Below are 25,491 nucleotides of genomic sequence, written 5' to 3'. Positions count from 1 at the left end.
GAAAATCTGGGAGGAATAAAATTCCCCTGGTTGGATGAACGAAGTACCGTTACTGTAATAATGCAATTAATAATATGACCAACATGGGGAAAAAGGTTTCACTCACCAGTTTGAATGTTACATTTTTATGGGCTTGAGGCTCATCGACTATCTTCTGCAAATTTGCAGCAACTGAAAGAGAAATTGCGTTTCAGTACAAAGAAATGGATAAAATAATCTTGGAAGAGAATGTAGATGTAGGATGGCTTCACTGACATTTTTAAAGAATAAAGGGTGGAAATAATGAATACAATTCTATACTTTAAGACTGTGTAAAAAGACTGGCTGTGGTGGACTTGCATCACACATGCAAAACAAAGCTATTCAGGGTTTGCTGATTTTTATTTATACACGTCCGTTGAGTTTTCTACAAAATTTGACATCTTTCTAGATTGCAGGTCAAGTTCAAAACCTTGATCTCAAAAGGTCTAACGGAAGAGGAACCAGTTAAGTGGCCTTTTGCCATACTCCTGAATCAGAGGCCAACTTCTGCACTGCTATAATTCAAGAAAAGTAAAATAAATAAAAAAATTTAAATAAATTGAAATAAGTGATGGCTCTATCTCCAGAAGGCTTAGTGACAGCATACATAAGAACCTTGTTTAAAGCAGGTCAAAAGCTAATTTGATAACCAAAGACAGAAGATTTTCCTGAACTCACCTATTACTAAGTCCCTCCCGTCCACCAGTCCGGCTGACACCAGCTCCTGGGACACTCCATCTGCTGTGTCTGGAAAAAAAAGCCATAACATTAGGAAATCCCACACTGCTTAGCGTGAAGGTATTGATGCAGCACAGAGAGGAACATATTGTGACACTCATAGGAGGGTTTCAACAAAGACATAAATAAAGAAAGAGATTTCCACAATATAAAGGAAACATAGTCAGACTGGAGTCTAGCTTCTCTGAGTCGTTTGCAAAAATAAACCACACTTACCTCTTCCCGGCATAAATTCAAAGCGGATGTCATTCAGCTCCTTCTTTGAATTTCTGATGAGAAACAAATGATAAAAAAATAAAAAAAATCAGGTGGGAAAAAAAAAGTATTCACAAGATGTTAGATACAAATATATGCCCCCTAGAATGAGTTTAAAAGATGTACCTTAACCTTAATACCAAACTAATGGGAGTGTTAATATCTCCTGAGGCAGCTGGGATCTGTTGAAACAAATTTAACAAATTAATTTGAGTAAAACTAAGCAAGTAGATGGAAACCCATCTAATTCACTTTTTTTTTTCGGCAACATTTTAAAAGTTTCCTCAAAATTCTCATGACAAATAGATGGAAGCATAGCTACAGAGTCAATAAGGAGGACTAGACCAAAATTCCAACTTTTGGAAATGTTTGCTCCAAGTCAAAGTGTTCGAAAGCAGTGCTACTTAGAAGTAAATGCAAAGTTGTACATTTGAGGAAAGTAGTAAAAAAAAAAAAAAAGAAACGTCATTTAAAATTAACTGGTAATGCTCAAAAGAAATTCTCATTTATTGTCAGACAGTGAGAATAAAATGTCTTTATTTGTCCCCACAGAGTAAATGTCTCGTTTCAACTGCACAAAAACAAATAAAGTTGCAAAGAATAAACTCAGAATGGTGAGTTGGGGGAGACTGACCTGAGTGGGAACACCAGCAGTAGCAGGAACACTGAGTGAGGGGGATGCAGCCTGGGCGGGGGGTTGAGTGTTGACTTGTGTGGGTTGCAGTAGATGTTGGCCTGCAGCCTGAGGTAGTTCAGCCTGACCTGGAGGCATTGGCTGGAGGTGACTACTTAAAGGCTCAGGAGTCTGGAAAATCTGAAAGAGGTTCATTTGGTTGAGCCTCTCAAAAACATTTTTTTTCTTTCACCGACTCAAAACATATTGACTTTAGCAGACAAAACGTAAGGATTTCCTCCATTTTCCCATGAAAGCTCAAATAAACCTTTTGAAACTTACCTCTGAATTCTGGGGGCCTTCCTTCACTCTTGGCGACTGTTGATGACAGATGGAAGAAGCGTCAGAAGGAATAAATGGAGACAGATTTTCAGAAGCGGAACAGAACGGCAACACTAACTAGTGAAACGCATTAAAACGGATCACTCGTTTACTTTCCTCAAGGACGTGACCATTGGGCTTACAGTTCCGTTTTCCAGCTACAGTGAAGATTTATTGTTGGCTGCAGAGATTTTATTGCCAAAAATTTAAGGATTTGTTTATTTTATAGTTGAAATCCTTTCCAATAACACGGCAACCTTATTTTATTTTATACTTGAAAATCCAAACCAGGGACAGGGTTTGACAATGAACCAGTGGTGAGAGACGAATGAATGACACTTACTTTGACTTGATATTAGGGGAACTAAAGATGATGTAAATAAATCCACTAAATATGGATTTAATTTACAAGTTATTGACACCGATAAGGTCTAGTGGATAATAATCTGGAATATGTGGAAGTTGTTTGTTTTATTTTGTTGAACAAAATCTTCAAAATTACTCCTGTAGATAAAGAAACATTGATCAGCCACAATTTGGGATTAATGAAGTGAAGTTCGTTAAGTGCAGCACTTCAAGCATTGCCTTATGAAGCACCACAATATCTCCTTCTAAACTCACGGCTGGTGCATCAGTGGATAATATTTAAATTCTTTCGACAGATGGGTGAATATTTTGAGATTTCCGAGTCCACCAGGACTTACTGTTTTGGATTTGCTGTGACCCAGATAATCTTTAATCTCTTTGATGCCAATTAACCTAATCCAAGTTTATCCTATCACATTAGAATATGCCCTTTTTTTTTTTTTGTTTTTAAACAAGATATTCCTGAGGAATCAATTCATAACATATGACTACAACTGTAAACGAGTGACGGCACATCTGGCACAATTAGATTTAGTAGAAGAAGCGGAGCAGATGTGTTAAGTGGGATTAAAGAAGCGAAAAAGTGATGGATATAGGTTCAAATTGATTTTCTGGAAGAAAAAAAAAAGTCCAGCTGAACCTATGAGGCACCTTGAGGCTCAGAAAAAAAAAATATTTTTGGAAACTTTGGTTGACGCCCAATGTAACCACATATTTTTCATAAACTGTAAGTTTTGGCATTGATATAAAAAGTGGAGTGAATGTGGCTAAGCTAAAAGAGATGTTTTGACAGGTGACAGAATTTTGAGTCATAGAAAGCAAAAGTAATAAGACATTAAATAAATAAATAAATAAATATCACTAAAAGGTGCCTCAAAGGTTAATCAAACTGAAAGGAGTCAGGAGGACAAAAAGCATTGTGGGCTAAATGAAGGCAAACTGATTCGACTTTTGGGAACAGTGCTACCTGTAAAAGGATGCAGATCTAACATTAAACTTAAAATAAATGGCAGAAATTCCAGTGTGCCAACATGGTACCACAAATAAAGATTGATTGGGGATAAATTGGCCAGAGGTCAATGTATTGCTTAAGGATCACTGTAAAGGTAAGTCATTTGCTGCTCTCATTAAATTTAGGCAGTGTAAAAACATCAGTGATGGAAGAGAAAAAGAAGTAGAAATACAGATGGCCTCCAGGACAGGAATCTCTCACTGGCAAACTGTTTGATCTATCCTACACTCGATTGATTGTAAAGAGTTCAGAGCCCGCTGGCATTTCTGGAAGAACCAAAAGAAATGTGTTTGTTGAACAGAACTAAAACTACATTTTCAGCATGACCAGCCGTAAATGCACTGTCCAATCTGATTGTTTAAGTAGTTTCCCCCCCGCCCCCCCCCCACACAATCCATGGATGAACCGATGACTAAGCATTTACTTTTGCTTTTGTTTATAAATGCCACATCACTAAACAACCACTTCACAATAGTAATTCAACATCTTGAGATTTAGAGAATCAAATTCAAGCTTTCAATTAAACTGCTAACTTGGAGGGACTAGGAAACATATAAACAAACAAACAAAAAAACACACACATACACACAGAAAGGTGCCTTTTGTGTAAAACAGTTTCAACAGTTGTTCAAGATTTTGACAATACATTAAAAACCTGCAACTTTTCAAAGGATTTGTAACGGAAACAGTAGAAATCTGCAGTGCCTGGTAAAAGTATTAACACCCCTTGTACTGTTATATTTTGTCATGATAAAAGCACAAAATTCAATGCATTTTAAATCAGATTTTATGTTATAAATGAGCACAAGGTAGAGGATATTTGTTCTCCCAGAAGGTTGTTGTCCTGCTGGAGGGTGAACCTCTAGACTACCAGAGGCAGAGGTGGTCTAGCTTAAACTTATACCAAGTGTTGATGTGTGCCTGTGACTGATGCCAAGTTTAAACTACACAAAAGTGGATAATAATTAGGCGACTTTTGAAAGCAATTGGTTGCACACGATTTTAAGCAAAGAGGGAGGAACTTTTTGAAAAACGTACATCGGTTTTCTCCATCTTTGCAATTATGGGCTATCTGTACTGGTCTGTTGATTTAAAGCCCAATAGAATACTTTAAAGGGTTTTGTGTGGACAACAAAAAGTCTGAGCAAGTCAAGACACCTGCACAGCTATCTCACACTAACGGCGGTCGACTGTCTTTCCTGTCTTTCTTAGCTGTGAGGGCCAACATGTGAGAGTCCTTCCTTGTTAGGGCAATGCCATCTGTATTTCTGTGACAAGTGAACAACCCTGGATGTAGGCAGCTCGAGCGGGTGGGCGAAGCGCACTTGTCGCCTCGGGGCGCCAACAGGCTTCACCTGCTGCTCCTTTGCGTCAAAGACAACATACAGAGAGACTCAGTGGAGAGACAATGGACGGGCATGCTGCTGCACAGACACGAGGACGACAACTTCATCGGAGTACAGCGATCAAGAGACATGGCACGCGGAGTAACAAAAAGTGTTAATGTGTGCCTGTGACAGAGAGGGAGGGAGGGTTTAGCTCACTCTTAAAGCTGCGACAGCTGCTTTGCCTTCCTCGCTTTCTTCGTCGAGCTCGTCGTCGCTCCATTCCCATTCGCCGTCCTCCGTTTTATGGAGCCGGCCGCTGGAACCAGGCACTCGTCGTACCTGACGCGAGAGCGCAACTGAGCTTGCCTTCTGATGACTTTAGAAAGCGCAAGCAGCAAATCTGTTGCTTTGCCTTACCTTTTTAGATCGCTCCGTTATTGTAGGAGCCCTTTGGATCAACTTCTCGTGCAGGTATTCATGGGTCTGGAAGGAGAGAGAATCGCTATTTGCTTTAACATAATGAAGGACAAAGCCTGACATCTACTGTTCACACAAGATTCTTCAGCCGGGGATTGCATCTAACGAAATCCCCCAGTTTGTATTTGGACTGAATTTTTTTTTTGTAATGCAAATGAACTTCTCACAGTTATGGAGACAAGAATCACATTTGTTTTCTTCCGTCTGAAATAATCCCAAAAGAAGGAATGCTCTCATTAAAAACATGTATCTGGGGCATCCCTTTTCCACCCAGAAAAGACAGTCAAAATTAGAAATAGGTGAACGCAAAGCGATGCAGCAAAACTAGTCAATGAATTTGTTGTTTCTAGACTGGGATGTCTTTAAAAGGCCTGGAATTTCAGCAAAAACAAAATGCAGCTGATCTAAAATAACAAAGCAAGAGCTTTAAAAAGAAGAAAAAAGAAGAACATAAGAACTAACTTCTTTTATCTTATATTAAAGATTTGAATGTTCCCAACAAAGTACAGGTTCACTGATTTTTCTTGGAGTTTAAAAAAGAAAGTTAAACACTTACTTTTGCTTTCTGAAAGAATTTATGCTTCAACAACTCTGATGACGTTGGCCTGAAAAACACCATATGTAAGAATAAGACAGCTCTGTAAAATACTACGACATATAAAACCAGTAAATTCAAAAGTAATAAAATGACAATTGTAAGCTTCTTTCCTTTTTATGCACAAGTCAGAGTAAATCCACCGTTGTTAACCAAGTACCACATTCTGCTTTACAAAAGAGTTATCTAGAACACCGCAAAAACAGATGGACGTGGACTGAAAGCTTCTCTAAAGAAGTGTGTGTTATGTACAGCTTCCTCACAAGGCAACACACCGTTTCTCTGGTTCCTTCTGTAGACACTGGGAGATCATCTTCCTGAAAGATTTGCCATATTTCTTCAGCATCTCCTTATCTGTCACACCAGTCTCCAGAGATGGTGGGTCATTCTGCAGTGTCAGCATCAAGACCTGAAAACACCAGAAATTTTTAACGACAAGAATATTGTTTTTGACGACCAATATTCTTGTCTTTATTTTAATTTTTTTTTTCTATAAACAGCAGACATCCCAGCAGTGTTCTCACCTTCATTGGTGGGTATTTATGATAAGGTGCGGCTCCAGTGGCAAGCTCAATGGCCGTGATCCCGAAACTCCAAATGTCGGCTTTGAAATCATATCCCCTCACCTGAGAAAGCAGATAAAGTACTCAGTAAAACTATGACTGAACACTGTATGAAAAAATGGCGGTTCTGGCGGGTCAAAACCCAGTGTACAGGGTTTTGACCCAGTGTACTCACTCGAGTCACTCACTCGATAGCTCGTGAGTTAGCAGGACAGCTAACGCGAGTCAAAAACTGTTGATTGCGGATTTTAGGGTTTCTCTTTGGCAAAAGACCGCAACCTATTTTTCCCACTAGCATTAGGTTCTTGCGTTTGTTTAGGTTGTATTTACCCGGAATGTGGGCGCTATAGCTCGCTTGAGAAGCAGTCTCCGGTGTCTTTAGGATCCAGATATGCATTCCATTCTAACTGCACCAGATTTCACTAAAACTGAGACTAAGGTAGTTTTTTTTTGTTTTTTAGAAAAAGTAGATTTTTTTTTTTTTTTGGTCTGCATCAGTTTGATTGCGCATTCACACTTCCCAGAATGAACCGGTTGCCTAGACAAACGACCAGAGTTCAATTGAAGCTGACTAAACATGGCTGGTATGAATGCACCCTTAAACCCAAAACAGCAGTTTCACCAACGAGAAAGTGTAAAAAAAAAAAAAAAAGAAGCTTTATTCTTCTCCAACAACTCTTTAGATCGGTGCAAGTTTGGCAACAAAAAAAACCAAAAAAGAAAAACCTCTCACACCTAAACAGTCAAGCTTAGTGTCTCACTGGGAATTCGGTGTGCTGTCTCACTTTTCAGCATTCAATAATTTGCCAAAACATGAACTGTGGCACAAAAGGCTGAAAATCTCTGAGGCAAAAGAGCCAAAATCTTTTTTTCTCCTGTCATTTGTAGTCACAGACTGCTGCCTTAAATATTCACTGCTATGTGTTGCTCGCTCTTACCTCCTGCTCTGCTCCTGTCTCTCCCTCACTTTGACTTCCTGACTGAAGGCCCTGATGTTCCTGAATGACATTAATGTATTTGTAAACACATTACATAGTGCAATGTAAGGTACCAGCTTGTGACTTAATAAAGCTAAAAAAAAAGTTTTTTTTTTTTTTTTATCATACAGAATGAGAATTTTTAATAACTGATTTGCATTATACATCTCCGTGCTGCCTACTCTTCTTATAGCATAACTTAACCATACAGGAAATGTTTTCACTCATTATTTTAAGACCTCACCTCAAGCCCTGTACCTTCTCCTTTTCTTGTCTCCTTACTACTGCTGCTGTATTGCTGCTCCTAGACATACAAAATGGCTTCACAGATGCATATCTAAGGGACAGCTCCTGAGTATAAAGGTGGTTAAAAATAAATTAAATAAATAAAACCCGACATGAGTCCTCACCTGTTCTCCTTTCTGGGTCTATTACATTAAGTATGATTTTCATACCTTGTCTCACACCCTGAAGCTCCACCTGGTTCTCCTATCTCTTCTGTGAACCAGTTATTCTCGCGATAAAATAATATTTAAAAATAACAGGTTAATACACATTTCACTCAACTAATTGGAGAGCTCACCTCAGTGTCTCCACATTACTGTTTTTCAGCTGCATCACTACTCTGTGTTCTATCGTTCTCCTGATTATTAGGTATTATATCTAATCAATCAATCAATCAATCAAATTTTATTTGTATAGCACATTTCAGCAGCAAGGCATTTCAAGGTGCTTTACATAATTAAAGAAAAAAAAATAAGAACAGCATGTGACATTGAATAAACTGTAAGAAAGAGAAAGAGAAAAAAGATAAAGAAAAGATGTACGACTAATATAATAGTCATACATCTTGATAAATAGTCGAGTATGATCAGGTGCTGCCCTTGCGTTGTTTAGCCGTTGCATTACTCTGCCCTCACAGGATTAAGATGAGTGAACCAAAATGATTTTGGTTTCTATATAAGAAAGTAAACTAGGCGTTGTAAAAAGGCCATATAGGTGAAATTCCCGACAGACAAGTTTTACCTCATTCAAAACATTCAGAGCCTTCACAAAAGGGCTCCGACATGATGCTGTGTTGCACCTTCAAAATAAAGACCCGAGAGTAGAAGATTTCAAAATCAAGTATTTTTCTCCACTGCGGCGAAGTTCTTGGATGGGACGCGTTCCCCGCCCCCCGGTTCCTATGTCTATAGCCACAGGTGCAAAACGAACTTAGATGGGAAGAGGTTCACAAGTCAGCAAAAAAAATGCATTAAAAATAAAGATGAGATGATTTCAGAGTGATGTTTCTCAATAAAATACTAGGGAAGACTTTAAGAATCCCATCATCTGCAGTTCACAATACCATAACCAGACTTCAAGAATCTGAAAAATCTGGGAAAAGAGCCAGACCAAAAGTTGATATTTAGTGGCGGTCTTTGATCGTTGGGTTCAGAGGCAGGACCACACTAAAAACTGGTTTAATTCTGCCGCAGAAGTTGCTGTGTAGGCTCAGGAACATCTCCACAAGTCAATAACATTTGTGAACCTATTTTACTGAGTAACCCATACATTCAAAGTAAAGTTCTGGCATGGAAGAAGAAGAAGAAGAAGAAGAAGAAGAAGAAGATGCTTCCCCTGCGTTCTCCGAGCCATAGCTCAATTTTAGATCAGACAGAAAATGACAGATGTCACCGTACTCTTCAAACCTGTTAGGAGCACAGAGTTCAAAACTCTGCATCTGTGACAGCATGAGGTGCATTAGTGCCTGAGGCAGAAATAGCCAAGTCCAGTTCTTGAGAGCTGCTATTCTTCAAGTTTTAGATCCATTTCTCCAACTTACCTTGATAAAATGATTTATCAGGCCTCTGCAGAGTTGCGTGACATGCTGATGACTCAAGTGTTTTAGAGCCGGGATGCATACGAGGGTTGCAGTGTGGCACATTAACGCATACACATTGTATTCAGATTTTAGGAGCCTAGAAAGATTATGCTAAACAGCAATACTGGGTTTTGTAGCAGCAGAGTATTCCTGCAGTCCACACTTCTCAACAACAACAACAAAAAAGATTTGGAACAAATCATCAATTAAGATTCAGGATTGCTGATGAGCCAGAATCCCAAACGCAACATCCCCTGCCAAACACTTCAGGAACCAGTCTCTTCTGCTCCCAGAACTTTTACCAACTATTGTTAAACGGAAGAAAGATCTTTAACAAAAAGTACACATAGTGTTGTTTCAATTCAAATTCAAAATTACCTTCATATTTAAATGATACAATTGTATTCTGTTTACAATTTTCTTTTACAAATTAAAAAGGTTTGAGATTTCCTACATTTCACAATGTCAAAACAGCAAAAGTTATTCTTTAACTTTAAACTGCAGACAATTCACAAATAATAGCCTTTGCTGTGATAAATACTGCGAAACGGAAAGACTGCATTCAGGTTATTTAATACTTTACAAATGGTTGCTTCGTCACCGATTGCTTTACTTCCTGAAGAGCAGTTTTCGGTTTACTACCCGTTTTTATTCTAAACAGTACTGACCTGCTCCATAACCTCTGGGGCCATCCAGCACGGCGTTCCCACAAACGTCTTGCGCACTTTGTTTCGGGTCATGTCACCACCTGTAGCTAGAAAGGCACTGACGCCAAAGTCTAGAGAGATAGGAAACAATAATAATAATAATAATAATAATAATAAAGAATCCCAAGCAAGCAGGAAATAGTAGTATTGTCAAGACAGACAATTTTTCTATGACCGTAAATATTTGTTAAAGATGCCAAAAGCATCTGGAGGAAGATAAAGAGTTTCTTTATAGCTGACGTGTTACAAGTGGAGGCAGATGAAAAATGTTTTGTTGGGGAAAAAATACCTGCAATTTGCACAGAACCATCATCTCCAAGGAGAATGTTTCCAGCTTTGAGATCTCTGCAAAAGTAAGCAACACCTCATTTTAGCAAATGTCTTACAACACAGTAGCATAAGCAGCTGACATTTGGTTGACATCAGAAATCACTGACAATTGCTATTATTTTTTTTCTTCTGCGTCTTAAAACGGCACATAAGCTCTGAATCGCAGACGCTGCAGCTCTCTTATTTCTGGCGTAGTCTGTCGTTAAATTTTTCATCCCTGCTCTGCCTCCCCTGTTGGTGATAAGAGGATTCAGCAGGGACAGCTGTCTGACTGCCACACGCAGCGAACACTGCCATCTCGCCAGCCAGACAGTGTCGTCATAGCAACAGACTTTTAGAGATAGAGGCCGACGGTCAAGTAAAAGGCGAGGATGCAATAGTGAGGACAGCACAAGTGTCACTATCGACGCGTGTCTCTGCTATCCAGCATTTAGGACAGAAAGAGGAATGAATATCACACAGGGCGCAGAGAACAAAACCGTCGCAGAGCATTTCGGGAACAACATCCAGCTGTTCTGGTTTATACAAGCATCTGTCCTGAATGGATTTAAAAGCACACCATTAGAAAAAACAATGACTGAAAAGAAATCTAAACCATGAAGCAATTTTATATTGCCACCAGATGGGGGCGCTGGAACAAGAAAATTGATCCTTCTGCTGCTTCAGAAAAGAAAAAAAAAATCTGTGCTAGTATTCCAGGACACATTATTATAAATAAATATTGAAGAAAATATATTATTACAGAATCTACATCAACTGGAAAAGTAGATGTCGTCATGTAAACAAATTGCAAAGGAAGATTAAAGGTAATCTCCACATAAAAGCCACCAATGGGACATAATTTACTGAAGAGATGCTCACAAAGAGCTCAGATCCCAGTTTAAATGCTGCTGTATGCTTGAGTGAAGAGGCCATTTTCCCTAAGAAGGGCTTCAATAAATTAGCACACAACCAACACGTGTCTAAAAGCGACAAGAGCAGGGAGTGGCAAACACCACAGGGATGAAGGCAGCTTGGGATTCTTCAAAAAAAAAGGGAATTCCCATGTTAAAGAATAGGCAGACAGGGAATGCTACAATGTTTTCTGTAGATAGTTGCCTTCAGGGATCTAGTTTATGTAAAAAAAAAAAAAAAAAAGAAGAAAAAAGCTGATTATGTCCTACGTGTGATGCAACTTTGATGAGCATTTATGTCTAGACAACTTTAATTACACAGCTGTCATGATGGTGATGATGATTCAGAAGAAAGGGGATACGGATGAACGAAACGAGAAGACAAGATATTCAGCGCAAGTGGCTTGTAAGACCACAGACGGAGCTGTGCAATAGACGTCTGAGCTCAAAATATTTGCAGTGTGTCAGTCTGTCACTTTGCAGCTGGGTGATACCAGGTTGCATTATCTTTCAGATTTTTGCACGTTCTGGATGCGAGGACACCGCCTCAGAAAATGACTCTAGAGGAAACATCCTGGCTTAAAGGCATGGTTGGGGTTAGCGAGTGCTTAATGTATGTAGTTTCTTAGTGTATGTAGTTTTAAAGTCAGTCATTCATTAGCTGGAGGAAACCTACAATTTACTTGATGGGTTGAGGCGATCTTGATCTGCATGCAATTCAAAATATATATCCAAGTTCACACATTTACATTTTAAAACCCACGTGTCACCAAAAACTGATGTGGAATGGATTCATTCCAATGCCGTGTCATTGAGCGGCCCTGGTATGATATTGAGAATGTTGTGGAGGCTGTATATTTAGCATCATCTTAAGAGCAAATGTATGGTAATTGAACACATCATGTAGAGCAAGACATAAATTATCTGATGCTAAAACAGACCTAGAGGTTAAGCAAAGAGTAAGATGGTAGTGTATCAATGCAAATGTGAATATAAATGATGGATTATGACAGACAAGTGAGGAAGGAAAATACTTAGATTCATTACTGTAGCTATACTGTTGGAGTAGCTTGAGACAAAGTGCAAAACGTCATGATGCAGTATTTGCATCGTGAAATGTATTTGCCCCCCTATAGATAACTTCTGCTTTGTTTTTTATTACCTAAATAATTTCGATTGTAGTATTTTTCAGTTTGGTTTGATAATAAAGTCTGTGACGGGAAAACTACTTGTGAGTTGGTGCATATGCACGTTTTAGACAGTTGCTACACACATGCGTAAACGATGTGCTACTGTACTCGTTACAGGTCCTGCGTTCCTTCACATTATCTTTAGAAAAATGTCATTGACACTAATCAAGAAGAAACCAACCAAGCTTAGCAACGTTTAGTTAATCTGCAAAAATGTTGGGCTAATGTTGACGTATTTAGGGAGGGAAACCATTCCGATGAGCTGCTTTTGTGGTATTCCTGGCCAGAACGAGGTGGGAGCAGCCAACAATAGTCGTCACACCTACAACACCACATATTGCTCAGACACATTGTGAGAAGTTTTGAAGTTAAGTCTTGCCTTGATTTATTTTCTAAGCTGGGTATGCTTTTTATTCTTATTTTTTTTTTTTTTTTTTAACTGACATCTTTAGTTGACAAGTCCACTCTCTATAATGGTAAATTGCTTCTTCTAAGCTTGTTAAAATTCATTGAAAAGGAATTCTGCAGATACAAACCGTTACTTTAATGTGCATTCGAGCTTTATAACTCAATGCTACAGTAAGTGAGGAAAAAAAAAAAAAAACAATTTATGAAGAGTGAAGGGTGATCAACCCAATCTTGGTGCACTCATTTAAAAATCCATGGCGCCTATGGTTCACTGCAGCAGATCATAATGCTCAGAGAAAGGCTGCAGAGTGCAGACTCTGTGCAGTCATTAACATTCACAGAAGAGGAAAAGGAGGATGGAGGAGGAGGTGCTGACACAATGCACCATGTAAGTTCAAAGAAAAGCTGGAGCAGATGGGTTTAAAAAAAAAAAAAAAAACAATCTTACAGCACCAAGTTATTCCAACAGCAGTTGCTGGATGGTATTGATTTTAATGTGCTGATGCAAATTAAATCTGAATCCTTACGTTTTGGCCCGAATTGAGAAGGCACATGAGTGGTGCCCTCATAAAGGTATGACACAGTGAAATATTAGCCAGCTAGCGGCCAGGTGGGAACAGCCGTGGTATGAAACTGTCGGGGAGATTTATCATTCTCATCTGGCAGCCGTGCACCTTGCAGCACCAACAGGTCACCTCCTAAGACATTACATCCCAGTGCCAGGCTCACTGTGTTCCTAACAGGGCTGTAAAAGGGGCTTTATTGGATGCTTTGTGGGTCATATATGGGCGTAAAATAACCTTTTCCATCCTCACCCCTGTTTAAGAATAACCCCCATGGCCGTAAAATGATCTTTCCTCTGGAACTACATTTTGATAGATCTTTTCATTCTGCTGGATTTCTTTCCTTCATCTCAAACATCTCTTCTAACAGACAATGAATATCAGTAATTTGCTGTTCGAATATCTTTCAGGCACAGCACAGATATTCATACCCTTTACACTTTTGGCACGTTACAGCGACAGCAATTCAAACATATTTTAATTGGATTTTGTGTGATAGATCAACACAAAGTCTTGCCTAACTGTGAATGAGGAGGAAAATGGTTTTCTGGATTTTATTTTATTTTTTTTTCCAATTCAGGCTGTGCCTATACAAACATCAAGAGATTGACATTCTGACCTGCCTGCTTTGCTCCGCAGTGTTTATGTGGGGTCTTATTTCCTCTCTTATATTCTCTATCAAACCTCTAAAGCCTTCATAGAGACGATTAATTCATAAGTGAAATAAAAACTGCGAACTTCCTGATGACTTCTAAAGACAACTGTTCTAGTTCACTAAGGACTATTAAAACATTTCAAGCTGTTCTCAACGTATGCAACACTCCTTTTGTATTTTATGACAAAGCCTTGCATCATTCTCCTTCTGCTTCACAATTATGCACTACCTTGTGTTGGTAAATCACCCAAACTACACTGGAGTTTGTGGATGTAACATGACAGAATGTTGAGGCGTGGAAGGTGATTTTCTTCAATTTAACTCAAATAATCTGCTCTTGCCCTCATACATGTAACATAACGTCCACCTGCTGTCAATATTTTGGCCTCTCAGTAATGACTTTCCAAGCTGCTGAGAATGATGAGGAGGTGAAACCCTTCACTGCCTTGTGGTAAATACCTCCATCCGAGGCGGTGAGGCTCTAATTGCTTTCCGGCTGTCCAGCATCAGATGGACCAAGTCATGTAGCATCGTCTCCCCCGTCTCCTTGTTGCCGTGGAACCTCAGTCCCTGAGCTCTCCCTCATCCCTATGCCGAGGCTTCGTCGCCATATGAGATTAGACACTCGGGAACATCTTTAACTAACACAGCCCCCCCCCTCCTTGGCTACAATGTAAATTCTTTTCAGTTCTGTGGGACAACCTCAACTTTTCTTTCTCATGAATCAGAGCTACATGCAAGAGCCTGGGGATAAAAAGCTCTGGTGAAGACATGATCTTTTGACATTTCCCTAATTTATTATAAAAAAAAAAAAAAAAAAAAAGAGCAGCAATATTGTTTTTATTTGGCCTTTTTTTATTTGTTTCATTCGGTTCCCAATGTAAGTTTATTGCCACAGATTTGGAAACCATTCGTCCAGAGGCGGCAGCACCCTGGAGAGAATCTTCCCTTCAGTTTTCCTTCTAATTTAAATGCTGCCGACACCGATATTCCTTACGTCGCCACAGAGGAGAGCGGGCATTTCTAACTTCCTACTTAGTACATTTCATATTATTACTTTGAATTTCTTCAAAAAAAATGTTTCAGAAACAATGGGGGTAATAGACAAGAACATTTTCTGAAGCAGTCTGAATAAATCATTAAAGGGAATCACTAAAGATGGGCACCGTCTCTGCCAAATTACCTAATATTCCTGGAAATTAAGAATGATTAATAGCAATTAGTTTTAAATCAAGGGCACTTTTTAATGTCCCTCTGACAGAATTTCATAAAGTATCAGTTTTAGAGACGCATCTGAGTGACTCATAATTCACCACTCTCTCAGCCACCTGTTTCTTCCAAAGCCAGCAGAGTCACTTTGCTTAATTCTAGTAATTATGCAGCAAATGTTCAGCTTGAAATTGCTCGGTCTGCTCTTGTATTTCACAGACAATCAATGAAACCAGCAGAGAAACAACATTTAAAAAGAAAATATATGAGTCACAACTTGCAAGCTCTGCATAATTATTCCAACTCCTCTTCAACCCTCACCCTATCAGACACCGACTGTAGATTTACTCATTAGTCAAAGTGATATAAAAACTAACTTTGTTTGTTCTGACAGGTAAAACTTACTGCTGTTAGTTGATCCTAATAGCAGTAAGACACTACGCAGAGCTGTTTCATTCAACAATTAAATAATAAAAATAAAAATACTGTTAACATAAAATAAACTGAATTTGGAATTTATTGTCACTGAGCACATGTACAATGACATTAATGTCAGCTTCAACAGTGCAGGCAATGTAGGAAATATATACAATATAAACATAAATAGGGTGATCGTACAATTATTCATAATATTAAACCAGTTAAATTTTCATACATATATAACCACCATATAATTAGCGCATGTGAGTGTTAAAGGTGTTAACTGCTTTTGAGAAGAAACAGTTTTTGAGTCTGTTTTTGTTTTGATGCACCTGTAGCGCCTCCCTGAGGCAGCAGGTCAAACAGGCAAATAATAAATGTATGCTTCCATGAAATAAAAAAAATAATAATTAATTTAAGAGGAAGCTTTTTTTTTTGTCAGTCATAGCTTACCTTTATTTATTTCACAATTTATGCATCTATTTCATATATTTGTTTTATTTTGTTAATTACTTTAACTCTTCAAAAATATGCTACTTTATTTCATGTTTATATATTTAAATGATTTCTAAATGAAATAAATCCTGCAGAAAATAAAATTGTAAATGACAAAATAAGTTTCACATTAAAAAACATGTTTGATATTTACTTTTGTTTTATTTCATGAGGAAAATAGTGTTTATTTAACAAAGTATATGCAGTTTTTCCAGTCAATAACTATTTAATTTTGAATGAACCCTATCCTTAATTGCCTCAAACCTCACAATAACATATTACTGTAAACACCTTTAATTGCTAAAAGAAAAATTGCATTTTCATTCAAATATTTATATTAAGAGCATGAGCAAATGTCTTTCTGACGGCACTGCAGAGCCGCCATGAAGTCTCAAGAAAATACATGCTTTGTAAAAGTGAGATGCAGCAACATGCGAAGACGGATAAAGAATCAGCAGATAGTCCATAAACAGCGTTCCTATGTCTTCTTCATGTTTGATTTCAATACTAATCTACACAGAAATTACAGCTTTCAGTCTTATGTGTAAACAGATAAATGCACCTCAAAAAAAAAAAAAATGTTAATGGAGAGACAAACTAATGGATGAAAGCAATACTTCTTGAATAGGATGAAAGAATAGATGGATGAATAGAGAAGTATTGATCAGTTGAACAAATTACTTTCCTTGAAATACCCTAAGGTGAAGTCCAATAAAACGCACAGAAGGAAATGCCGAAAGGCCGCTGCGTCACGTTTATCGTGGCACCGGCGCCGGAGTGGGCCTACCTGTGGATCTGGCCGTTCTTGTGCAGGTACTCCAATCCCTCCAGCACGTCTTTCAACACGGTAGCTATGCTGGCCTCGTCCAGGACGCCGTTCTTGTGCTCGCCACGTGAGATGATGTGCTTGATCACGTCCAGCACCGAGCCTGGTCAACAGACAAGACAAAAACATAACCTGACTTGCAAAGATTTTTAGTTGCTGAAATTGCACAGATGTGACTGTGAAAAAAATGTGATGATTTAGAACAATGCACTTTATTAAGTGCTAGATTCAAGATCAACTAAACCCGCTTTGGAAGCTAAACCCCGCCCCCGGCAAATTTAGAAAAATTCCACCAAAGAAAGAGAGAGACAAGGCCAACTGTAGGAATGAAAGAAGCACTGTTCCCCACTTATCCTCTTATCAATTTTTCACACTCCTCTAGCGATTTTATTTTATTTTTTTCAAAAGAACAACAAGTGATAAGCCTAGCGAGTTTCTTTCTGTGGTTTTGGAGAGTTTTATGGTGACGACACTCTGCAGCTCAGCTGACCTGCCTAGTAAATATCGTTTACTGGTTTCAACTGTAAACGATATTTTGCAAATTTAGGCTTATTCAAGTGTCACATTGCACTATATGCAAAAACAGCGCCGGTTGAATATCAAGCACGTCCAAGGACTTTATACAGAAAGCAAGCCCTTTCCAAACCTTGAAAACACAGAATTGAAATCATTATATGAAAGTATTTCAAACACCGCTGTGAACTGTGTAATAGTCACTTTCAAGTTTCCTGCTAATAATATCTAAAATCCATTTACAAGACTCAGATTAAAAGTAATGAATGAATGAATTAAATTCTGGGTTAAGATTTGTGTTTACAAATCGAACTGATGTCTTTGTCTTCACTGAATGCAGAGTCGGGTGGGGGGTTGGGGGGCCTCTGCTGACTAAACCTGTCGCCATGTCTCCCCCGCCCCGGCTCCAGCTTCACAAAGGAAAACTCCCACTGAAAAGTCAGTTGGCCGTTTCCTTTGTGCACCTTTCCGCGCAAACAAACGGGAAGCCCCTGATGAGAGGTCCACTATTTGCAGAAAACTGTGCAACACTGGTGAACAGAGACAAAGCAGAGAAATCGAAGTGAATGTGAATTGCCTGACCAGCTTTATGGTGCTGCATTGGGACAACAGCATAAACATCACACTGACTGCTGCCTCATTTGTCTGCCTGGTGTTTGTCTGCACCACAGACAAACACCAGCTGGAAATGAGCCAGAGGCGACAAAACTCCAGGATCAAATTCATTGTGTGTTTTTTTTTTTTTTTTTTTTAAACCAACAATGTCTGGCTCAGAGTTTGAAGATTTTCATTTTGTTTAAATATTTTAGGATATCCTGACCTTCAGCACAGAATTTAGCACTTACAGCATCATTAATGCCAGGACACCTGAGACTAGATAGTGTCACTGCAGGGCCACAAACCAAACAAGAGAAACTAGAGGGGAGTTTAATGAATTCTTCATGATCTGGCATTCTTTGAGCCAGACAAGGAGAGGCTGAGGAAACGCTACAGTGGCCTGCAGACGTATTCACACCTCGTGAACTTGTTTTAACTATAACCTTCTGTCTATTTTGGTAAGATTTCAATCAGAGGAACCAAAGTGGTGAATGTAGAAGGAAAAGTCTAGATGTTCAACAATGTTTGAATAAACTCATGCTTTCAGGCACGGTTGACATCTCCAAGACTGCAGGTGAGAGCTGAAATGCAGACGGACGGGTAAAATGGAAAGCTTTGCTTTGTGGCATCCCATCTCTGTCTTAATCACAACATATCTGAGTAGCGCCAGCATTACTGCACATAAATCTCCAATCTGTTTGTCCATCTCCCACTCAATGCGGTGCCAAGGTATTTAAACTCCTCCAAGAATGATGTCTAGTCATGTACTCCACATATCTCTTCTGCTGTGGAGGAAAACGTAGAGGCAAAGAAACAACATGAGCTATAGTGAGATGACACGAGAAATATAAATTTTACTTTTGGCCTTTTTTTATGTATGCTAAGTGTGGCAAGAAAAACAAATAAATCAACATTATTGTTATTTTTTGCAAAAAAAAAAAACAAAAAACAAAAAAACATTTGAAGATATTCTGTAGAATTTTATTATACTGCTTATAAAGTTCATGTTAACTTTAATGGCCAAAATGGCATTCTTCTTGTGCACTTTGACAACTCCTCTGGACATGATTTTAGTTGCATCGAGTGTCCTTTTTCAAGAAGATACTTGAACGTCACTTGCATTTTAAATATCAACTATGTTACAATCATGTCTTTATTAAGGGCGGCAATTTCAACTTTGTAAGACAACATAACGGGAAAAATGAAACTTAAAAATATGCAACTATGACTGCAACTTTCCAAAAGAGTGTCACAAAACGGGGGTAGTATTTTGGTCGACAACAATCACAAAAAAAACAACAAGAAAAAAAAAACATTGCAACATCCTGGAAGGAATTGAATGAAGTCTTTTCACTCTGATGGGACATAATGTGAAAAAAAAGCAATACTTTCACAAGGCACTGTAAACAAGGAGCCATTCTGCAAGCTAAACACTTTTTCTTTTTTTTTTACTGACTGTAAACAGCGACATCCCCTTTACAGTGGCAGAAGCATACGCAGCATGACGCAGGCTTTGGAGTCTCACTAAATGCCAGCCTTGTCAGCCCTCTTCAAATTAAACTCATCTGATCGAACTCCTCATGCCTCATTAGGCTGTTTCAGCGAGCTGACACGTACCGACGGGTTAACAGTGGAAAGGTTCATTCAGCATGGGAAAGGCAAGACACCCGCAAGCCTAATTTGAAAGCTGCCTTTCGAAAACCTTGAGGAAGAGTTTATATAAATCACAGCAAGCAAATTAAGTCCTGACAGGGCAGAGCGGCGTAGAGCATGCAAATTACTCTGGAAAATGTCAAATCATAGTTGCAGTTACATGGCGGATTAAGCAAATATTTCGGTTTCTTTGAATTTTAAGCAAACTCCAACTGGGCAGAACTTCAAGCTTCATTCGGGAACATCGCCTCCTAGCTGTTTTGTTCTTTTAAACAGAGCGGCAGCTGTGAAACAAAGGGAGAGTGTGGGGGGGGGGAGGGTGTGAGGAGAGGATGAGGAAGTAGATGAAGGACATGAAACCTGGTGCCAACTGCGCTAAAGGCCTTTGTGGAATGCCAAGTGAAGCTGTAGGAGGAAAGTGAGGGTGGGGCATTGGAGGAACTGGAGCAAGGCGTGGAGGGTGTAAAAATATCATTGTTGGCTCAGACTGAAGGAAGCCTCTGGTGAAGTTGCATCATTTTCTGAGGGGGTGAGACCGATGTACTGCAGGAGAATGCAAAGATTATTTTCATTAGCTTAGCATCTGTATTCAGTCTGAAAACCAGGAGATAAATGGAAATAAACAATAAAGGAAAAAGGAAAGGCCAATTCTATTTGCCACCCTCTAAAAGTGGAAAATTAACTTTTGAGATCACATCAGGAGGAATGCATTGAGAAGACAGCAAGATCACATTCGATTTCTGCGGTTGTGTAAAGCAGCTGACAGCTTTGAGTTTCTGCTTTATAATGTGCACCACTAAAAGCCACTCAGGGAGGACAAAGCGTATGCACGATGAATACTTTATCAAAACTGAGTTTGACTTTTAATGGTTCCTCTTTTAAATGAGCCATTAAAAAGTGCAACAGCTTAGTTATAAAAAAAAAAAAATCGGCATATGGAGTCAAAGATCTAGAAATGGAAATGAAGCAAAAACAGTGTTAAAACCAACTGTGGCACGCTTCCAGGAGGGATATGCTTATCTTGTTATTTATGTCTATGCAATTTAGAATATCAGCATTAAATCTGTCATTTGTAAGAATATCACTAAAATGTGCAGTGCGCACCATAGGCAGTGCACCTATTTGGAGTATTGATTGCTTAACCCTAAGAGAGCAGATACGCGGTCAAAATTGTTTGGATGATTCAAGGTCTTTTCAGCTCTTCCAAAGGCAGCATCATTGCGTACAAAAAAAAAGCAGCCATTGTAAAATAACGTCATTATTTATTTTAAACAAAATCTAAAGTCTAAACAGTTTTTAGCACCCTTTGTTTGCCATTGGCACCCTTTGTTTGCCATTGGCACAATGCCAGCGTTGCGAAAACGGAAGTGTGCTGACAAGAGAATGTTGGCGACTCTTGAAATTTTCAAATCCATCTGTGTTACATGACAGAGATTTAAAGCTCAAAATGCCAGCGAAACACCCACGCGCTGTTTTCCGTCTCCCTGTTGTCTATGGAAAGTCTTGCTCTCTCCCACCGTTTCACAGTCTGAATAAACCACAGATATGTTTTAACATTATTCTGATCACCAGCACATTCTCACTGTATAAAACACCCAGATCTTTACAGTTACTCTTACAGCACTGAGTGACACGGAGTGAAAGCCACCAGTCAAAATTTTTGAAATAGCTGAGGATCATGTGTTTTCATTGAAATCCTTCCAAACAGGCATCCGACTGATATCTGAAAAAGGAGGTAGTAGGTCAAGAGAAGCCGCCTGGGATCTCCAGGAAATGCATGCATTTGCTTACGGTGACTCATAATCAGTCTCTGTGGGTGATGCAGTGACTACATCTCAGATGTGAATTCACACAGTGGAGGTGCTATGGAGCCTTCTGATGAAACTATTGTTTACATGTCATATTCACAACAGGAATTTCCTGAAAAGCCTTAGTGCGCCTATTCCGAAATTCAGCTCTGCGAGTTTTGACTTGAATGAGTTTGTTCAGAGAGCAGGTCAGTCCAGGTAGTGCTGACTGATTTGAGTGAATAATGTGTTAGTCTCAGCCCACAGAGCTACTCGGTCTGTTCAGCATCAACACTTACTACAACGCCAGTTCAAAAGATTAGCAAGTAAAACAAAAAATAAAAATAAAAAAAATAAAGATTCTCTCCAGCAGAGATGGTGGAAATTTGAGGAAAATTTGGCACCACAGGCCGACAAGAAAAAGTAAAAGAAAAGAAAATATGACTGGGCAAAAAAAAAAAAGAAAAAAAACAGACTACATTTTTTTTATTTTTTTGATGAAGAAGAATTCAAAAGAGTGAAGTGGGCAGCATTTGTTCTAAGAAACTGCAAGTTTTGAAGCAAGATGAGGTATTTTGATGAGTCTCAACTTGTACTCATCTGTGCAAAAATCAAAGCTATTGCTGAACTAATCTAAATGTGGTTCAACTCATTTTTTTTCCCCCTTTCTTTTTTTAAATCGGGAATCAGACCTGAAGGAATGCTCCTTTCTGCCATTCTCAATATTTAAAAAAAAAAAAAGTCTGGGCAATGTCTGGCTAACCGTTGAGCTGTTTTTCAAAAAAAAAAAAAGCAAAAGACAGAAGCCGGGATGGGGTCGGAGGGTGGACAATCAGGCAGGGGCTGTTCTCCCTCTAGTCTGGTATGCTCTACCCTGTGGAGTGATGCTCTATAAACTCGACCTCAACGAGGTCCGTTTCCATGGCAGACGTCGCCACGGCCATCATTTAATTACTCCACTCAATAAAGCTCAACATCAAGAGCTTCTGTTAAATGGGGATAAGAGGGAACAAGGCCATCTTAGGCTGCGTCTGCCCCTGCTGTGAGGCTGGCTGTCGGCTCAAGCGTCGCTTGGTGGGCACGGCGCCCCGAGCCCAGCTGCGGAGCGGCTGCCAAGGGGCTTGTGTGCGAGTAAGCCTGGTGCGCCACCTGGGCATGAGCCGTTGGAGCGGGGCAAAGTTAACGCAGGGAGGGGCCGAGAACGCCAGCAACAGTTTTCATACATCAGCGATGCGATCACACGGGCTTTGTTTTGGAGTTTGTGTGGCAGACCAAACCAAAGTGGTGCATAAGCAGGAGGGAATTAGCATTCTTCTTTTTTTCAAATGAAATTTGACATTTTGTATTCATGTTCAGACTTTCAGTTATTACAAAGTCTTAAAGGATGTCTCGATTTAGTTCTGCTTCATTAGTATGCGCTACTCTGTCTTGATCCATCACATAAAACACAGATCATTTGTGTTTGTAGCATGAGAAAATGTGTACAAAATAAAAGGGCCACTGACTATCACTGAAAATTAGAAAAAAATTCGTATTTCTGAGAAATTCACAAGTTTGGAAAAAAGAAAAAAAGAGAAAACGTCCTTCGTAACTGATGGGAAACCACAACTAGATTCGTATCGCTCATATGTTTTAAATTTAATAAATAAAAACTGAACTAAATGATGCAAATAGATGGAACTGTCTGATTTCGATGATCTCTTCCTTACGGGGGCCTCCTCTCCAGGCTCCTTTTACTTGGTAATTGCAGCACTGCCACATGGTTGCCATGTGGGCTGTTATTACCTCTGCACTGTCATTAGCTCTGAAACAAGTTAAAGACCACAGAGAGCTGCAGCTCATAGGGAACACAATGAAAACGTGTGTCGTCACATTTCCTGTAATAACAGTTAAATCACAGGCAGCAAGTCAACCCGCTCCTCTGGCTGGCACCCCATCGTCACGAGAACGACATCTAAAAGAATCATCACATTAAAACCAGCGAGGCAAAGTGAAACATCCTCATTTTATATTTGCATTATATATATATTATATAATGTAGCCACATTATTTGGAGTAGCAAGAACTTTGATTTGGCAGATATGAGATGACAAATGATGTTCACTTACCCCCACTGAGCAGCTTCATAACCAGCCACAGTTCATCCTTCACAACAAAGGATGTGTAGTAAGACACAATGTTGGGGTGGTGGCACTGGCTCATGGCCTGAATCTCTTTCTGTTAGAGGAAACACAAAGAAATCCATGTTCAAAGAAACCCCATAAGTAATCTGAAATGCCTTGGCATAAGACAGACATCATTCAGTTATTTACATTTTGAAATCAGAGACGACCCTTAATCTGAACATTTCTCACAGTGTACAGAAAATGACATCTAATGTAATCAGGGCATTATGCTAAAAATACTTCTGAAAATAAAATACAGGGGAGGGGGGGTGAACAGAGCAGATGTGGAAACTTTTATTTTTGCACTGTAAGACTACCGCAAGAGAGAAATCAACCAAAGCTTCTGCTTTTCTTTCGTGTGATGTTTGGGATTGATGTGACGTCAGTAAGCAAAAGAAGCCTGCTATGTCACTGCAATGCACAGCTATGCAGAGGCATAAAAAACACTGCCAGCACTTAGCTCTTTAAACAGATTTAAAGCTTTGTTATCGCCTGTGTGTGTGTGTGTGTGTGTGTGTGTGTGTGTGTGTGTGTGTGTGTGTGTGTGTGTGTGTGTGTGTGTGTGTGTGTGTGTGTGTGTGTAGGTGTGTGTGTGTGTGTGCGTGCGTGCGTGCGTGTCTGCCTGGAAAGCAGCAGAGCTGAGGTAATGCTGGCATAGCGGACTAATTCATCACTTTACCACCAAACCAAAAGTTGTTCACGGAGAGACGAGCTTCCTTCGAGACAGAAAACACAAATGACTTTTGGCAGTAGGATCACTGATTTGAAGAGGTTTTGTTTTTTTGTTTTTTTTTTTTGTTTGTGTGCTGGAATACTTAGACATGATGGATCTCATGGCTAAAGAAAAAACACAGGTGGTGAAATTAGATGGTTTAAATACACCGTTTATTTTAAGGCCACAATAACAACAGAGAGAACTGGTATGCAGACCACTTGCACTAAAACAAAGATTTTACTGTCCTTGAGCTAATTTTAGACTAATCTGGTGGCATGCTTAGCATCAGTGTTCATTTGAAAGACCCATTAGTCTCCAGCCTTTAACTTCTGGGTGATATTTTCAGATGCTGCTTTGATTTTTTGTTGTTGTTGTTGTTGTTGTTGTTTTTACAGTAATTTTTACTCAAGCTGCCCATCTATTTTCTAAAGTGTACCAGATCCTCCATGAGTAAAAACACACAGCGTGATGCTGCTACGTCCTGTGTTTCACTTTCTATTCTCTAAATAAAAATCAAGTTCAGAACCTTTTTAGATGAAAGAAACAATGCTACAGAGCTGCGCCATCAGCCGTGTACATAAAACAACATTAACTTTATTAATGAGCAAATACGTTTTGGTTTTATATCATTTAATACTGATGGATCCACGCAACTCTGGAAAGTTACCACATTTTTCCTAATATCAGAATTTTTTTTTTTTTTGTGCAAAATAATTAATTTAACATGACAGGTGCACTGAAGGCCTGAGAGGCATTTTAACTCTCAAGCTAAGCAGACTTGTTAAAGACATCAGTCAATAGACGTCTCCAGGAGAAAAAAAAAACTGCATGTAATCAAAGTCAGATACTCCATCAGCATAAATGCTTAGCTCACACATCGTGCATTAGCTGCAGAGCGGTTCTGCTGCAGAGTCATCACTATTGAATCTGTGGCTCTCAGTCTGGCGCTTCAATAAGGAATCCCTTCAGCAAGATAACTTCATGATTCCGAGTACATTCAGCACTAAAGAGTGCTACAAGTCGGAGCGAGACAAAATAAGGTCGAGTACAAGCTGAACTTTTCTCTCTTAAATCACCATGACCTCTCGGTCTACCCCGCACACAGCTGTAAAGTGACAGCTGTGAGAGGAGAAGAACCCGGAAAAATAAAATATGGAATAACACGGAGCTTATTC

The 25,491-nt window shown here is 39.2% G+C and overlaps 1 protein-coding gene across 1 annotated transcript in view; it reads right to left on the bottom strand.

Annotated features, from left to right (window-relative positions):
* oxsr1b (oxidative stress responsive kinase 1b) overlaps positions 1-25,491 on the bottom strand; it is a 45,069-nt gene that overhangs the window by 4,007 nt on the left and 15,571 nt on the right. Inside the window, exons 3-17 of the mRNA XM_014992461.2 lie at positions 23,545-23,653; positions 16,848-16,989; positions 10,187-10,242; positions 9,859-9,968; positions 6,311-6,412; positions 6,062-6,195; positions 5,748-5,796; positions 5,132-5,197; positions 4,931-5,053; positions 1,970-2,005; positions 1,649-1,828; positions 1,141-1,196; positions 976-1,028; positions 700-768; positions 107-171 (exon numbers count right to left, since the gene is read on the bottom strand). Coding sequence (XP_014847947.1) covers positions 107-171; positions 700-768; positions 976-1,028; positions 1,141-1,196; positions 1,649-1,828; positions 1,970-2,005; positions 4,931-5,053; positions 5,132-5,197; positions 5,748-5,796; positions 6,062-6,195; positions 6,311-6,412; positions 9,859-9,968; positions 10,187-10,242; positions 16,848-16,989; positions 23,545-23,653 — 1,350 coding nt within the window. The remainder of the gene's footprint in view (positions 1-106; positions 172-699; positions 769-975; positions 1,029-1,140; positions 1,197-1,648; positions 1,829-1,969; positions 2,006-4,930; positions 5,054-5,131; positions 5,198-5,747; positions 5,797-6,061; positions 6,196-6,310; positions 6,413-9,858; positions 9,969-10,186; positions 10,243-16,847; positions 16,990-23,544; positions 23,654-25,491) is intronic.

This window comes from Poecilia mexicana, unplaced genomic scaffold, assembly GCF_051168715.1.
Source record: "Poecilia mexicana isolate PSO_F unplaced genomic scaffold, ASM5116871v1 scaffold_20, whole genome shotgun sequence".
NCBI classification, from domain to species: Eukaryota; Metazoa; Chordata; class Actinopteri; order Cyprinodontiformes; family Poeciliidae; genus Poecilia; species Poecilia mexicana.
Note: the sequence above shows the minus strand (reverse complement) of the source record. Positions and strands in the feature narration are given on the sequence as shown.